General features: G+C 62.1%; 2 protein-coding genes across 6 annotated transcripts in view; one reads left to right on the top strand and one right to left on the bottom strand.

Annotated features, from left to right (window-relative positions):
• PISD (phosphatidylserine decarboxylase) overlaps positions 1-3,465 on the top strand; it is a 36,516-nt gene extending 33,051 nt beyond the window's left edge. For all 5 annotated transcript variants that reach the window (XM_012731036.1, XM_012731038.1, XM_012731039.1 and 2 more), the window contains 5 exons: positions 681-917; positions 1,106-1,244; positions 1,420-1,557; positions 1,792-1,952; positions 2,288-3,465. In XM_012731036.1, coding sequence (XP_012586490.1) covers positions 681-917; positions 1,106-1,244; positions 1,420-1,557; positions 1,792-1,952; positions 2,288-2,512 — 900 coding nt within the window. In that variant the 3' untranslated portion in view covers positions 2,513-3,465. The remainder of the gene's footprint in view (positions 1-680; positions 918-1,105; positions 1,245-1,419; positions 1,558-1,791; positions 1,953-2,287) is intronic.
• Positions 3,466-3,495: 30 nt separating this feature from the next.
• The window catches only part of SFI1 (Sfi1 homolog, spindle assembly associated (yeast)), a 61,332-nt gene continuing 49,813 nt past the window's right edge, over positions 3,496-15,014 (bottom strand). The window contains exons 17-33 of the mRNA XM_012730835.1: positions 14,747-14,925; positions 13,889-14,073; positions 13,492-13,628; positions 13,352-13,385; positions 12,976-13,126; positions 11,654-11,756; positions 10,498-10,594; positions 8,408-8,568; positions 8,001-8,075; positions 7,481-7,555; positions 7,194-7,370; positions 6,861-7,120; positions 6,029-6,133; positions 5,730-5,943; positions 4,250-4,572; positions 3,696-3,807; positions 3,496-3,614 (exon numbers count right to left, since the gene is read on the bottom strand). Coding sequence (XP_012586289.1) covers positions 3,510-3,614; positions 3,696-3,807; positions 4,250-4,572; positions 5,730-5,943; positions 6,029-6,133; positions 6,861-7,120; positions 7,194-7,370; positions 7,481-7,555; positions 8,001-8,075; positions 8,408-8,568; positions 10,498-10,594; positions 11,654-11,756; positions 12,976-13,126; positions 13,352-13,385; positions 13,492-13,628; positions 13,889-14,073; positions 14,747-14,925 — 2,493 coding nt within the window. The 3' untranslated portion in view covers positions 3,496-3,509. The remainder of the gene's footprint in view (positions 3,615-3,695; positions 3,808-4,249; positions 4,573-5,729; positions 5,944-6,028; positions 6,134-6,860; positions 7,121-7,193; positions 7,371-7,480; positions 7,556-8,000; positions 8,076-8,407; positions 8,569-10,497; positions 10,595-11,653; positions 11,757-12,975; positions 13,127-13,351; positions 13,386-13,491; positions 13,629-13,888; positions 14,074-14,746; positions 14,926-15,014) is intronic.

The following is a 15,014-nucleotide window of genomic DNA, read 5'->3' as shown; positions in this document are numbered from 1 at the left end:
TGTCAGCTGAGCTGGGAGTCCTAGGAGCCACCAATTCAGTCGCCAGCAGTAGAGGGGTTTAAAATTGGAGTGAAATGAGCCTTAACACCTCGGGGACTTGGTGTGTGGGTTCCGCTCAGACAAATGGGCACCATACTGTAAGGGGCCTCCCTCTGGGTGCGAGGCCCTGTGGCATCAGGCGGCGTGGCCACCCCAGGCCATGGCCTGTCCTCAGGTGCACTAGGCTCCTGGCCCTGAAAGCTGGCTGAAGGGGCCCCAGGAGACCCGATTCTCCGTCTTCTGGGAGGAGCTCGGGTGCAGACCGCCTGTGGACAGCTCGCACCTCTACGCGCCGGGCTGGGCTGGGCTGGCCTGGCCTGGCCTGGGCGGGGTTGGCCCTCACTTCCTGCGAGCCGAGGCCCTGCTCCTCTGGGCTCTGGCGGTGTCAGACCCAGTTAGGACTGCACCTGCCAGTCTCCCCAGGACTAGGGGGTGACTGACCTCTGTCCACAGCGACAGAAACACCCAAGCTATAAGTCACTGTGTCACGGTCTCAGCCAGCACTGTCTGGTGAGCTCAGTCTGGTTTCTAGTGAGAAATGGTCTCAACGCCAAGCCATGGCAGGCCGGGGGCGAGGGTCAGCTGGCAGGGCAAGGGGCTCTACCCTGGACCTGACTCGGCCATCTGCCCGTGGCCTGCAGGTGGCCCTGTACAAGTCGGTGCCCACACGCCTGCTGTCACGGGCCTGGGGCCGCCTCAACCAGGTGGAGCTGCCACACTGGCTGCGCAGGCCCGTCTACAGCCTGTACATCTGGACCTTTGGGGTGAACATGAAGGAGGCCGCCGTGGAGGACCTACATCACTACCGCAACCTGAGCGAGTTCTTCCGGCGCAAGCTGAAGCCGCAGGCCCGGCCCGTCAACGGCCTGCACAGTGTGGTGAGCACCGCCCACCCCCCACTCGCCCACCTTCTGTTCCTCGCTCCAGAAGCAGGAGCCTCGCCTCTGCCTGTGGGCTCTGGCCCCAGCACCCCTCACGCTGCGGTTGGTGGGTCCCCAGGCTGGGTCTGCAGGTAGGCCCTGCTGTGTCCTGCCTCCCCGGCAGCAGCCTCTCCTGGCCTTTCCAGATCAGCCCGTCGGATGGGAAGATCCTCAACTTTGGGCAGGTGAAAAACTCTGAGGTGGAGCAGGTGAAAGGGGTCACCTACTCTCTCGAGTCCTTCCTGGGCCCACGCGCCTCCTCAGAGGACCTGCCCATTCCACCAGGTGGGTCCCCGTGTGGCCGTAGCTGGGCAGCCCTGCTGTAGGTGGCGAATCGGGACAGGGGGTAGAGACTGGGGGCCAGCTGCTGAGGTGGGAGCTCCCTGGCACCCCTGGCTGCACGCTGGGTGACTGACATCAGTGCTTGTCTGAGCGCCTGGGCTGTGTGCACCCCCCACAGCCACCTCCTTCAGGAACCAGCTGGTCACCCGAGAGGGGAACGAGCTCTACCACTGCGTCATCTACCTGGCCCCTGGGGACTACCACTGCTTCCACTCCCCCACTGACTGGACGGTTTCCCACAGGCGCCACTTTCCAGGTAGCTCCGGCTGGTGGCTGGATGGGAGGGACTCCGTGGGCTTCAGAGAAGGGCTCAGCTTCGCAGGGAGTTCGGGCTCCTGATGTGGATTTTCAAGGCTGCAGTGTATGGTTCCAGACAGCCTGGGAATATCATGGGGGAGACGGCCTCTTGGGCTGCCCCAGAGTAGAGGCACCGGGCCCCAGGAGGCTGGTGCTTCCGCCAGGCAGGCGTCGCAGTGTCCCTGGCCCTCAGGCTCCCTGATGTCCGTCAACCCTGGCATGGCCCGCTGGATCAAAGAGCTCTTCTGCCACAATGAGCGTGTGGTCCTGACTGGGGACTGGAAACACGGCTTCTTCTCGCTGACAGCTGTGGGGGCCACCAACGTGGGCTCCATCCGCATCTACTTTGACCAGGTGAGCACAGCTCAGGCCCTGCTGAGACTCACGGGCTGGGCCCGGGGGTCCCTCCTGTTTTGTCCCCTGTGCAGCCCAGGTCTGTGGGGACTGTAAGTTCTGGGAGGCTCTAGGGAGCGGCTGCTCCTGGGAGCTGCCCCCACCCCCGCCCCCCACGGGGTCAGTGCCGTCCTGCCAGAGGGCTGCTGTTCTTGGTGACGGTGTGTGACCTGCCCCTCACACCCACCTGGGGAATGAGCCCCCGCTGACGGCCAGTGAGGGGCCTCTGGTGAGCCCCAGCCCCCCCACCCTTGCCGAGCTGCTGTGCAGCCCCCGCACTGTGCCCCGCTTCCCAGGACCTGCACACGAACAGCCCGCGCTACTGCAAGGGCACCTACAACGACTTCAGCTTCGTGAGCCACGCCAACAAGGAGGGCATCCCCATGCGCAAAGGCGAGCACCTGGGCGAGTTCAACCTGGGCTCCACCATCGTGCTCATCTTCGAGGCCCCCAAGGACTTCAACTTCAGTCTGAAAGCAGGACAGAAAATCCGCTTTGGGGAGGCTCTCGGCTCCCTCTAGAGTTTTTCTGGCTTTGGCGGCTTTCCAAACACACAACCACCACGGTCTTTTCAAGGGGGACCCCCTGTCCTGGGATGGGGGGGCTTTCAGGAGGGGGCTATCTCAGGGCCACAGGTTCTGACTGGGCAGGACCTGGGCTCCTCCTGTTCCTGCTGAGTCCCCAAGGTGCGGACCAGCGGTTCTTGACCCCTTTGAAAGGAGGTCAGCACCCACCACCTCCCCTTACCCTGAAGGAAGCGCAGGAGGGATGATTTTTGAAATCCCTTTTGGAGATTTTTTAACACATTGTATAAAACGGAGACCCTGTATCTCCTGGCTGAGTGTCACTGGTCTCCTGTTCTAAAACAAGAGGGTCACGGTCCTTCTTGCTGCTCCCCCACCCCCACCCTGCGTGGGGCGAGGTGCCTGCTGGCATTGACTGTGACCCCCGCTGCCCCCAGAGCAGGGCCATACAGCCTTTAATGCGAATGCTTTGCTCCCAAATTTGCCACACTCTGCTCGCAGGGAAAAGCTCGGTCTCTCCTCCTCTGGCTGAGCGTGGTGCCCTGCACTCTGCCAGTGTGGTGATGGCGGCACAGACCCCACAGGTCCTGGCCAGTGACCGGAGCTGGTGAGTCTCGACCAGTCACTGCTCCTGGCGGGGGCCAGGGAGCGCCCCTAGAGCCAGCCCTAAGCCAGGTGAGGAGAGTGACTGCTGCTGACTCAGTCAGGCCTTGGTGTACTGGTTGGTGTCAGTGCCTAGACAACCTGTCCCCAGGTATGCAGTCCTGGGGGTGCCGCTGGTGGGGACAGGACCAGGTTTCCTGGGGATGCTGTGAATTTCTCCTGCAGGAGAAGTCATTTGAATTTCTTCAACTGTATCAGTAGCACAGTATTTTTGTATGAAAAGCGGGAGACTCCTGAACAGTGATTCATTTAATTGCAACATTTTGAAATAAAAAAACCTTATTGCAGCTTTGTGTCCTATTCCTGGAGGTGGGCTCCCGGGGCCTCACCTCTAGCCCAGAGCCTGCCGCAGGGCCTGGACGCGGGCGATGCAGGCCCTGATGGGCTGGCGCTGGGCCTGGAGCTCAGTGGCCAGCTGCTGGATCTGCAGTTCCACCTGAGGGCAGGGGAGAGGCCGGAAGCTGAGGTGGCGGCCTGATCTGGATGACCTGAAGCCAGCAGAGGGCCGCGGCCTTACCTGCTGTAGCTCCTCCTCCACTAGCTGCTCTGCCGCCCTTGCCTCGGGCCTGGGCTCCTCCCGGCTCAGCTCTAGCCACCTGCGCAGGCAGCGCGCTTGACGCTGGCAGGACCTGGGGGCCAGGGAGAAGCCCGTCAGCTGCCTCTGAGGACGAACCAGGGAGGTTGTGTGCCGCCGCCTTCCCTTGAATCAGGCTGCTGCTTACTGGGCGAGGGCCTGTGCCCTGGGTGCTGGTGTGGGCTCTGGCAAGAGAGGCTGGCCCGGTGCACGTAACTGGAGCCTGGGCCTGTCTTCCCCGCACCTTGTCAGCTGCTGGGCAGACCGCGGGCCCGACTCATGGACCCAGTCATGCTTACTGTTGTGCTCCACACTATCCTCGTCCCCAGAGGTAAGAATGACTTGGGCCTTCCTGAGCAGGACTGAGGGGTAAAGTCCCACCCGTGAGTGGGGAGCTGGCACTGCGCTGTAGGGGAGTCCTCCCCCAGCACCCTGGCTGCCTGCTCTAGCACTGCTGTTCCCTGCGGGCCGGTGGCAGAAGTGTCTCTGGGCCTTACCAGAGGTTCTGCTTCGTGGTCTGGCAGTGCTGCAGCTGCTGCTGGATTCCCTCAAGCTCAGCTTCCAGGTCAGTGTGGCTGGTGGCAACTGGAGAATGAACCTGATCTTGACCTTGCCTCCCAGGCCCAGGTTGAATGGAGGTTTCCCAGGTGCTGGGAGCAGCCTGTGCACGCACAATGCTGTGAGGTCTCAGAACCACACCAGCAGAGCCAGGCCTGGTGCCTGTGAAGTCCCCAGGAAGGAGCAGATTGGGGTTGCGGGCACTGACCAGGGATGGGGAGGCCTGAGGCACAAGTTCAGGGGTGGTTGGCTGCACTGAAACCTGTAACAGAAGGGTGGGTGCTGAGCAGGGAAGCTGGAAGGAAGTCTAGGGAAGGGCAACAGGCCACCCGGGGCAGGGGCAAGGCGTGCCAGGCCCCACCCCCGGCACCTACTGCAGCCATGAGGTCTGCAGCGCCATGTGCGTCACCTCCTGGGCAGGGATCAAACTCGCACTGAAGTGGCTGCGGCCAGCTTGCAGTGCTGCATCCCACCATTGAGCCACCAGGGAGGGCCCAGGCCCCATATGTTAGAGGAAGCTGTTCAGAACCTCGCTGACCTTCCTCAGGCACTGCCCCACCCACTCTGTGGCCCTGAGCTGGCTGAGCTCGCACTTGAGTACTTAGTGACAGAAGTGTGCAGAGGCGAGTTCCCTCCTGTGGACTGTGCTCAGGACTGTCGCCCAACACCCCCTCCATCCACTGGCAGAGAACCAAACCCCTCAACTCAGCATCTCACCCCAGCCAAGCGTCCTAGGCTGAATCTGCAGGCCTCCTGCGTGCATGGCCACTCAGGACCTAGTTCTGAAGAGCTGGGGCTGGCGTGGCCCTCTGCTCTCACTAGTCGCTGAGCAGCGGCCTGCCCTCTGCGTGTCAGGTGACGAGGGGCGGGTGCCACCCCTCTGCAGGCGCCCTGGCAGGCTGCACTGCAGAACCTCAATTCTGACTTCCAGCCTGACCTCCCCGAAGGCCAGGCTGAGTCCTGCTGCTTGATCTCAAAGTCAACAGGTTCAAGAGGGACACACTTGACCCCAAACTGGTCCCCACCCCCCCTTTTCCCTGATTGGTGAAGAGCTCCTGTTCCTAGTTGGTCAAGCCAGAAACACAGGAGGCCGCAGGGTTGCTCCCTTCCTGTCAAACCCATCAGAGCAAGTCTTCCCCGAGCTGCCCCAGGACAGCCCCCCACTCTGCCACCAGCACCTCCTGTTGGGCCGCTGGGTCACAGCCTCCCACCAGCAACATAAGTTCCTCTTCGTGAAACCCAATGTTGCACTACATGACCTCCAGTCACCTCACTTGGCTGCAATGTAAGCTCCATGATGGGCCTCAGCCGGTGACTGGCTGCCCGCCATCTTCCCGAAGCAATGGCCGTAGAGCACCAAAGGCCAGAGCACGCAGCTGGGCCCCCACGGACCAGAGAGGACGACCAGAGAGGACTTACCCTGGCAGGTGCGTCCTTCCCACGGGGCATGAAGCAGGAAGGGGGCAGCAGCTCAGGGCCTGCACTGGCAGTGGGGAACACCTTCGGGTCAGGGAGGCTTGGCAGGAGCCCGAGCTGGGGCAGGGGGCTGCTTGGGGTTGGTGCCGCCTGCATCTCTGCCGGGATGGGCCCTGACCAGGAAGGGCCTAGGCCATGCACCTGACGCTTCTCAGGCCTAAGCAGAGAGAGGCAGCCTTGGAGCCTTCCTCTGGGAGGCAGGAAGGAAGGGGGGCTTCCCACCCTGAGGCCCCAGAACCTACCCCTGTCCCCCGAACACTCCATACTCCAGGGGCCTCAGACTCTGCATGGGCTCAAGCAGGAAGTGTGGGCATCGAGGCTGCTTCCTCGAAGAGCGGGGGGCACTGCTGGGAGGAAACACCAGCCTGTTGCTCCCGCGTGGGGACTGCTGGGGCCTGAGACCTTGTGGCTAAGTCCAGGGAGCTTATCCAGTCCAGCTCCCATCTTACGGGGAGACCTCGGGTCCCAGGTGGCTGGGCCTGGCCACACAGAACTTGTGGTAACTCCCATGAAGCCTGATGCCTGCGGACGCCTCACCCACGTGTCTCACCGAGCCTGCCGCGGGCACAGGTGCTGTCCCGAGTCTCGGGAGCAGGCTCCTCAGGGCCAGGCCCTTGTCGGGAGGGCATGTGGGAGGCAGGGCAGGGCCAAGGGCCAGACTGGTGCCCTCCCTGCCAGCGCTTGCGCTGGTGGCTCTGGGAGCCGACAGTCCAGTGAGCACCGTGTATGAGGCAGGGACAGGACTTGAGGGACTTCCCAGGGGGGAAGTAGAACAGCAGGGCCAGGTCACAAAAGGGTGGTTTCCCAGAGGAAGCCCATTGTCCATTGTAGGAGAAGTGGGAATCCACTGGCAGGCCTGGAGGCAGGCGGGCAGGGCTGCTTTTGCTGACTACCACTCCCTCCCCGGCCCGGTTCAGGACAGGCTGGCGTCCCTGCAGCCAGGGCTGACAGATGGGAGGGGCAAGATCTTCCTGGAGAGGCCTGGGCGCAGTGTCGGCCACTCACCCATGCCCCTCGTGGCCCTCCTGTGCGGCCAAGGTGGGGGTGGGGGAGGGGAGAGGGCGGGCTACTCACAGCTCCAGAAGCAGAGGGTTCCCCGCTGCCAGGGTCAGGCTGCCCAGCGCTCCCCAAGGCCCAGGAGCAGCCTTTGGCCCCTTGGTCTCCAGGGGGGCACCCCCAGCAGCAGCAGCGCCACTCAGTGGGGCATCCTGGAAGGTTCCTCTCCTGCTGGGGCCTGTGGCCCCGGGAGGCTGCGGCTTCTTGCCTGGGCCTAGTGCTTTCTGTTTCCAGAGCGTGGCGCAGCGATGGACTGCTCGGTGCAGGCTGCGGGCCGCCTGCAAGTGGCCCCAGTCAGGTGGGCTGTGTCCCGCTCACTCCCCACGAGGACGGGTGGGGACCACGACCCACCTGGACCTGCTGCTGGGCGTGCAGCTGCTGCCGGAAGGCCTTCATGCCCGCTGCGAAGCGCAGGAGGCGCGCGACGCCCTCCCGGAGCAGCTGCTGGCGGTAGGCCTGTGCCGCGTGCTCCAGCCGCGCCTTCTTTCTCCTCCTCTCCGACACAAAGTCCAGCCATGCGGCCCACACCTCCGGGGGAAGGAGGGGTGAGGCCCAGCTCTCCCTGCAGACTCCTGGGGCTGTGCCCACAGTCCCCCCATGTCCCACCGGGTGCTGTCCCCACCCGGGGAGCCCGTTACCTTCGCCTGCAGACAGAAGGACCAGAACCACAAGGCCCGCGCTGTGCCCTGCTGCTCCCGCCGCCTGTTCAGCAGCTGTGGGCCAGAGCAGGGGGTGACTGAAACCCCCTCCGCGAGGGCTGCCCTGACCCCGTGGGGGCTCCCCCCTCCCCAGGAGAGCCCAGCCTGCCTGGCCCAGAATGGTGGACTCAGGAGTGGTGAGAGCAGCTGCCCTGTGCCGGTCTAGAGAGGCGGGCGGGGCCTGCACAGGTTTGCGGGCACAATGCCGCCACGGGAGCTTTACTGAGGCCTTGCAAAGACGTAAAACGCATTCCTGTTACTCTGGGGGTGCTGTTCCGACGGATTTTTTTTTTTTAACGTGCCACTGCAGAGATGGATCTTCAGATCACAGCAGAAGAGAGCAGGAAGTGACTTGAGAAGGAGCTTAAGGGTTGGAAGCCCTGGACTTGGGTGACAGACCAGGAGGTTGGGGCTCAGGAGGGAGAGGGGGAGGGACCGCAGGGTGTGCTGAGGCTCCCACCTGCAGCTTCCACTGACAGAAGCAGGAGCGGCGGAGTGCCCGGGCCCGGAGCTGGGTGCCCAGCCTCTGCAGGAGCTGGGGAGAGAATGGCGCAGGAGCTCCAGGAGCAATCAGCTGCCCTGCCCAGACACCTGGGGCAACCCCCGGGCAAGACACCAAGGGCCCCTGCACCAGGTAGGGTCCAGAAGACTGCACCGTCCCCCAGCCCTGAGCAGCCACGGCTTCAGAGGATGGGGTCCCTCCTTCTACCTGAGGAGCCTGGGCCCTAAGGTGAGCTTCCCCGGTGCCGCAGTAAGCACCCAGAAAGCCTCCCCTGCGCCCGCAGCCAGTGTCCACAGGGCCCCTGACCACCCAGCTCCCATCCTGGCTCTTGAGGTGGTCAGGTGGGGGAGTTGCAGCAGCCTGACCTTCCTCCTGACGCGGTCCAGGCAGTAGGCCTTCCACCGGGCCAGGGCTGCCAGCAGCAGTGTCCGGCGGTGGTGCAGCGATGCCTTCTCCAGCTGCTCCCGCTGCCGGGCCACCCTCTGGCCGCGGGCCAGCCAGCGCCGAAACCAGGTCCTGAGAGAGCCTGTAGCCAATTAGAAAGTCTGCAGGATCAATATGAACGGCTTTGCGCTGGCGAAGTCAATTAGAGCGTGCAGAAGGTGGAGTTGGGGTGCTGGCCCAGACTCTTGGGGACACCATCTGTGGACAGCGGCCACTGTAGGACAGCCCCAGGTGCCTGTGTCCCCAGAGGCAGCGAGCCACCAGCTGTGACGTGGGCCGCGGCGCCCCGAGGGAGTGACGGTGCTGACGGCTCCCACGCAGGAAGCCGAGGCTCAGAGACCCACGGAAGACGCAGCCTGGCCTTTTGCCACCAGATCCTCTCGGGGAGCAAGCACCTGCTTCTACTTTTAAACTTTCAGTATTTTTCTTAGGCCTTGTGATACATTTCTCTTAGAAACAGAAAACTGCCGATGTCAGACCACTGATGCCCAGTGAGGCCTCTGTGGGACCTCCAGGGTCAGGGTCACGGCCTGGAGCCTGCCAGAGTGCCCATGCTGCTTGCAAGTGAGGACATACTAGGTTTTTGGAAAGTTATGACATTTTTTTGCTTGAAAGACAGAAAATGACATTGTGACTTTTCCAAGAACCAAGTATCAGTCTCACTGGGGACAACCCCAGATGAAGAAACTGAGGCACAGAGAGGGGACCAGCTGAGGTCGTGCGCTGCGCGTGACCCCCACAACTAGGGGCAGCTCTGCCCTTGGTTCCCCCCCCTTCCTAGGGTGTGCCTGAGACGCAGGGGCCTTCACTAAGGGGCACTCACTGCGTGCTGAGGACATGCTCATGGTGACCCCAGGTGTGCCGCGGATGCCTCACAGCCCTCCACTGGTAAGGAGCTTCAGCCTGTACCTCACGCCTGTCACCTCCAACTCCCCTGCGGCCACCTGACCTGAATTGGCAAGGCCTCTCACCACCGGCTGCCACATCCCAAACAGAGGCCCCGGGATGGGCCAAACCCCTGGGCTCCTGTCTAGAGTGAACTGGAAATGCAACACTGGTTTGTGGGGTGAGGGGTGGCTGGCGAGCTGGCTGAGGGTAGAGCAGACTCAGGGGTTCAGTCAGAGAACAGCAGGGGTCTGTGCCCATCAGCAAACACTACAGTCAGAACTAAACCAAAGTGATTGTTTTGCTCTGGAGCAAACTGTTGAATCACTTCCTCTAAGCCCGGCTCTAACAGCTTCCATTTCATCTATATTCTCACTCTGGCCACACGTCGTCCCTCACACGGTCAGTCCCCCACTGCGGAGGCTCCTGTCTGGGCCGCTGTCCTCAGGCTGTTGGGGCAGGCTGTGGGCCAGTGGAGCAAGTCTCTGGGCCCGAAACACCAAGGCCAAAGAAGGCAGGTAAGCAGGACCCGGCACAGTGGGGCGGGCTGACAAGGAGCAGCGCCGGGAAGGGCTTTCCTGTCGTGACACCCAACCACCTCGAACTCCCACGTCCAGCTTCATCTGTGTGTCTGTAGATCTCAATCGCGACCTTTCATTTTAACAAGCGACGTGGCCATCATTTGGGAACGGACTGCTGTGCTGGGCTGGGCTGGCCAGCTGCCCTCCCAAATGCGTCTGCCTGGAAACTCAGAATGTGCCTTATTTGGAGAGAGGACCCAGAATCATCCTGGAGTAGGGTGGATCCTTAATAGGCATATGTACAGCTGGTGTCCGGGGAGATGGAGACTGCCACTGCCACAGGCCGAGGCTGGAGCCACCAGCCCACGAGCCAAGAGCACCAAGGGCTGCAGGCAGCCCCAAAGCTGGAAGAGCAGGGACCCCCCAAAAGCATGGCCCTGTCAACACCCTGCAGACCTGAGAGAACTTCAGAACTGAGAGAACAACTTCCTGCCCACATGCTTTTGCCGTTGCAGCCACAGAAAACTTCACAAGGAGACAGCGCTCCCAAGGCAGTCCTTCACCGTCCCCCCTCAACCCGACCTGCTTCCAGAGGCCCTGCTTACCCCTCTCCAGCACGCTCCGGGCCTCCCTGATGGCACAGTCCTCCTGCTGTCTGTAGTATATCTGCACTGACACGGTCTCCCGCCACTGGACAAGAACCTGTAGGTCACACAGAACAGAGAGGCGGTCATGGCACACCCTGCCTCCCTGAGGAGCCGGCTTCACTGTGCCCTGGACCGAAGCTGAGTGGTGGACACGCTGGTCACACGCCCTGGAAGGGCCTGCCATCCACGCAGACCACACGCGAGCCCGGAGCCCACAGCAGCCCAGTGGCTCAGGCCGTGGGACGTTTCTCCCCGTTACTTTATACCGCGCCATAAAGTCATCACGCGGAGATCCATCGCGCTGTTTGCTAAACACACAAGCTGCCCCCTTTCACACAGGGGACACGAGTCACGAAAGAGAACACTTCACACCCGGCGCTGCTCCCGGCCACCAGAGTCCTTTCACGTCCCAAGCCCGAAGCACAGCAGAGTCGGACGCTGCCTCCAGGGCAGGGACGCACAGCTGGCCAGGGAGAGACGGGCCCTGGCGTGGCATCAGTCCTAGCAGGAGGCGGCTCACGGTTGCCAGGGCCAGCCCTGGCCCGCCGAGGCCTTCTGGCTGCTCAGGGCTCCTAAAAACTGCTTCCTCCTGAACATCCCTGCGGTCAGGGGCCACCGCTGCCGTTTCACTTCTCTGAACGCACCCTTTCTTGGAACAACTTTTCTCCCCACAGCTACATCCTGACCACGAGGCCCGCCACGTGGCACCGCGTTAGCACTTCCCATGAACAGTGATGGTGACCTTACATTCCCGAAGGCTCGGTGCTGTCTAGCAAGTGGCGGCAGGGCCAGCAAGGCCGGCAGGCGGGAGCAAGCTCCTGGCAGGTGAGGAGACAGCGCAGGGGCTTACCTGCCTACCCCAGCAGAGAACACCACGAGCAGAAGGCACTGTTCTGACGAGAACTAGCTCCCTCCCAGGATGCTGTGCTTTTACTTTAATCGACTTTGGCTCATACTTGAGAATGAGACAAACGGGTACAAAACCCAGACGCTCACGGCTTACGCCTGGAGGCAGTCAGCCCATTCTCCAGGTTCCCTGTCCGGAGGCTGGCACTGCCCTCGGGAACCTGGTCCCAGCCCTCCTCCGTGGCCAGCCGCCCTCCCAGTGCCGCACCTGGGAACATAAGGCCCTGCTGTAGTGAGCTCTGGCTTGAGAGGTTTTCTTTGCCTCCTCTACACGAGCAATGGTGTTCTCTCTCCAGCGACGCAGCACCTTCCTGCAGGGACACAGGCCGGGAAAGAGGGCGACAGGGTTTCTGTGAATGCCCCCTCGCTCCTCAGCTCACCCAAATCAAGGGCACCCTGTGGTGGCGCCTGGGGCTGACAGCCATCCTCATGCGGCTGAGCGCTGCTCTGCACCAGGCACTGGGGAGCATTCAGGGCGCCAGAGAAAGAGACACCAGGGGAACACAGAGCCATGACCAGACGGTGAGGACAATGATGGTGATTCAGGCACAGTGAGAGGCGGACAAAGAGACAGGGAAACTGAGGCTGTTTAGCAGTTCGGGGAGTCTGGCTTATTCCACAGAGCCTGAGGAGCTGGGTAAGTTCTTCACGGGACTCTGAAGCGGGGACATAAGTGTCTCAAGTTCACAAGCCCACTGTCCAGACAGCCTGGAGCAGTGTGTGCTGAACAGACAGAGCAAGGAGGAGAGTGGAATGGGTGGGAGCGCTCGAGAGGCCGCCTCCGCAGAGGTGGAGGACGGGCTCGTGGTGGGGACTGCGTCAAGGCAGCTTAAGTGACCTCCAGGGAGAGAAGAGATGCAGACGGGGCCTGGGGCTGAGAGATGATTCTGAGAGTCAGTGAAGGGCCTGCAGCCGCATTAGGGAGGGGACTGGAAGCTCACGCAGCAAGGGAGATTAAATGCCGCTTTGAGGCGCTGAGTCTTGCACTATGAAGTGGGAGGGGAAAGTGCACAGAGAAGGAAGACAAACAGAGATGGTGCGGGCATCCAGGCGACAGCTGCTCCCTAGAGGCCCGGCTCTGCTCGCAGCAGGGGCTAAGGTGTGAGAGAAAACCAGAGCGTGAAGTGCTTGCTGAGGAGAAGTCAAAACCTTCATCTGGGGCCTCCCTGTTGGCACAAGGGGCTAAGATGCAGCACTACGAAGCTATAGCAGCCACTGCAGCCTGAGTTCGATCCCCAGCCAGGCAGCTGACCCACTTGGCCTGGCAGACCTCTCCTGACCTGCCCGCTGCTCCCCTCAGCAGTGTATTCCAGTGGATCACCTGTTCTGCTCCCCACTCTGTCTCTGGTGAATCCTCTCACCCCCTGTACCTCTGGCCTGCACCCCAGCTTTGTATGCATAAAAAAATAAATCTTCAAAAAAACCCAAAAGTCCATGATTTGAACAGCACAAGGACACAGGCCTATGCTCCACCTGGCTCCAGCGTCGCCCTCTCCCTCAGGCTGGGCCTGGGAGACAAGGGACACTCACCGCAGCAGCTGTCTCCTGCACGCGCTCTCCCTCGCCGCCACCTCTTGTAGGATGCGCCGCACTCTGCTCTGGTAACGCTGCAGGAGACAGGCAGACTGGAAGCGACACAGGCCGGCACCTCTCCTGTGTCCAGGCAGGCCTGAGGTGCGTTCTCAACAGGAGCGCTCCCCGCAAAGGGTAAGGGCAGGCCCCGCGCCCCCAGTCAAGAGCCCAGGAAATGCTCAGACAACATCCTTAGCAGAAGGTCCCTGTCCCCAGGTCAAACCACTGGACCCCTGTGCCAGGGGCCAGTGTGTCACAAGGCTGCTGCCCCTGGCAACACGGTCTTCACATGGTGGAGCCGGGACTGGCACTGCCATTCCCCTACAAGGCCGACTGGGCATCGGCTCTGCTGGAGCCTTGCTGAATTGCTGTTTGGGGAGGGGCAGAGAGAACAAGGGAGGGAAGCCCCTCCTTGAGGGACCCCAGAGGCAGGGGTCTGGGGGACAGCCATGACTGCTACCCCTAGGTCTGTCACGCCCTGTGCAGCAAGGCGTGCTGAGGCGGGTCGGCTGGCATGAGCTTCTGCCACTTGGCGCTCGCAGGCCAGACACCAAGCGAGGAGAGGTTCCCCCACTGAGGGCGGGGCCCACGCAGGAGGCAGCTCAGCCTCGCTGGCACTTACAGTCTGGGCGGGCTCAGGGAAGGGGCTGAACCCAGAGGCCCCAGCAGCCTCATGTATGGACAGGGTCCTCACAAGAGGCCGGGGGATCAGGAGAAGCAAATGCTCAGGCACTGTCAAGCACTCTTTTTGACCCCGAATTAAATGCCTGTAAGTGGCCAGATCAGGAATTTCAGATCAGTAAGTACAGGTCAGGACACAGGCACCTGGCAGAATGCGGGACCTGAGCCAGGTGAGCGCTTCTTCACCCGCGGCTGGCCTCAGAGCAGGTGTTTCCGAGCGACCATGGAGGAGCCATATGGCGCTGAGTCACCGACGCGTGGCTCCTCCGGCCACAGCGGGGGGCTGTGCTGAGCCTCACCTCCCGCCACCTGTTCCAGGTCCCACGCCGGAGCCGTGCTGAGTGGAAATCCGCGGCCAGCACACTGCCCAGCCTCCTGCGGGACGGTTGGAGCTCAGCGCTGCAGTGCGGCCGACCGAAGGCACCTCGTGGGCACCACCGCAGCCCGGCCCCTGCCTGGTGGTTCTTATACACGGGGCTCTGGTTTGGGCTCTCCTCCCAGGAATGTGCACACAGTCAGGTGTACATTCAGGGGGCTCCTGGCACCGCTGAAGAAGTTTGTGTGCAGGTGACTGGGGAGGTCAGCTACAGCCTGAGAGGTGGGAGCTCATCGGGGCACAAAGAGGAGCCAGACAGGCGGACAGTGTCTGCTCTGTCTGTGTGGGCCGTCGCCCCGTTCCTGCTATCAGTGGCGAGGCGGAGCGCCACACCGGGCCCTCCCGGCTATACTGCTGGTGCTAAGGGGTCAGCTACCCAAAACAGATCCGCCCCCCTCGTCCCTAACCATGCTCACTGCAAATAGCCCCACAGGCAAGCGGGATGGGCCTATCATTGGGACCTTGGCTCCAAGTAGCTAGTATGGTCCCCAGGCACCCCAATATCCTGTCGCCCAACCCCAGTTTTGCCCAGGCTGTCTCAGGTTGACTTTCTGGAACTTAAAACTAGGGCTGAAGCTAACATGACCTGCTGGCAGGCGTTCCCTGCTAACAGTGCTTTGGTGAAAGTGGCGTGAGATGGGATGAACACCTCAGGCAGAACCAGCCACTCACTCTGTCCTGCGCCCTCTGGCACTTTCCCTCCAGACACAGAAAGCCCTCCTGAGCCGCCCGCGGCGGTGGTGGGCACAGGCCGCTGCTTGCCACAGCCTCTCCCGGCGATGTGCGGTCGTCTGCTGGCACCACGTGGACCAGGACCTTCGTAGAAGCTGCCGTTCTGCATGAAGGATGGCCTGTGACAGGATGGGAGGACAGAATGCCTCAAGGCGGAAGGGACACAGAAGCCACCACAGACAACGGCCAAGGCGCCAGAAATGGACAT

Source organism: Condylura cristata, unplaced genomic scaffold (assembly GCF_000260355.1).
Source record: "Condylura cristata isolate star-nosed mole 26May11 unplaced genomic scaffold, ConCri1.0 scaffold00029, whole genome shotgun sequence".
In the NCBI taxonomy this organism is placed as follows: Eukaryota; Metazoa; Chordata; class Mammalia; order Eulipotyphla; family Talpidae; genus Condylura; species Condylura cristata.
The sequence above is the reverse complement of the archived record's forward strand: the minus strand, read 5'-3'. Positions and strand labels throughout refer to the sequence as shown.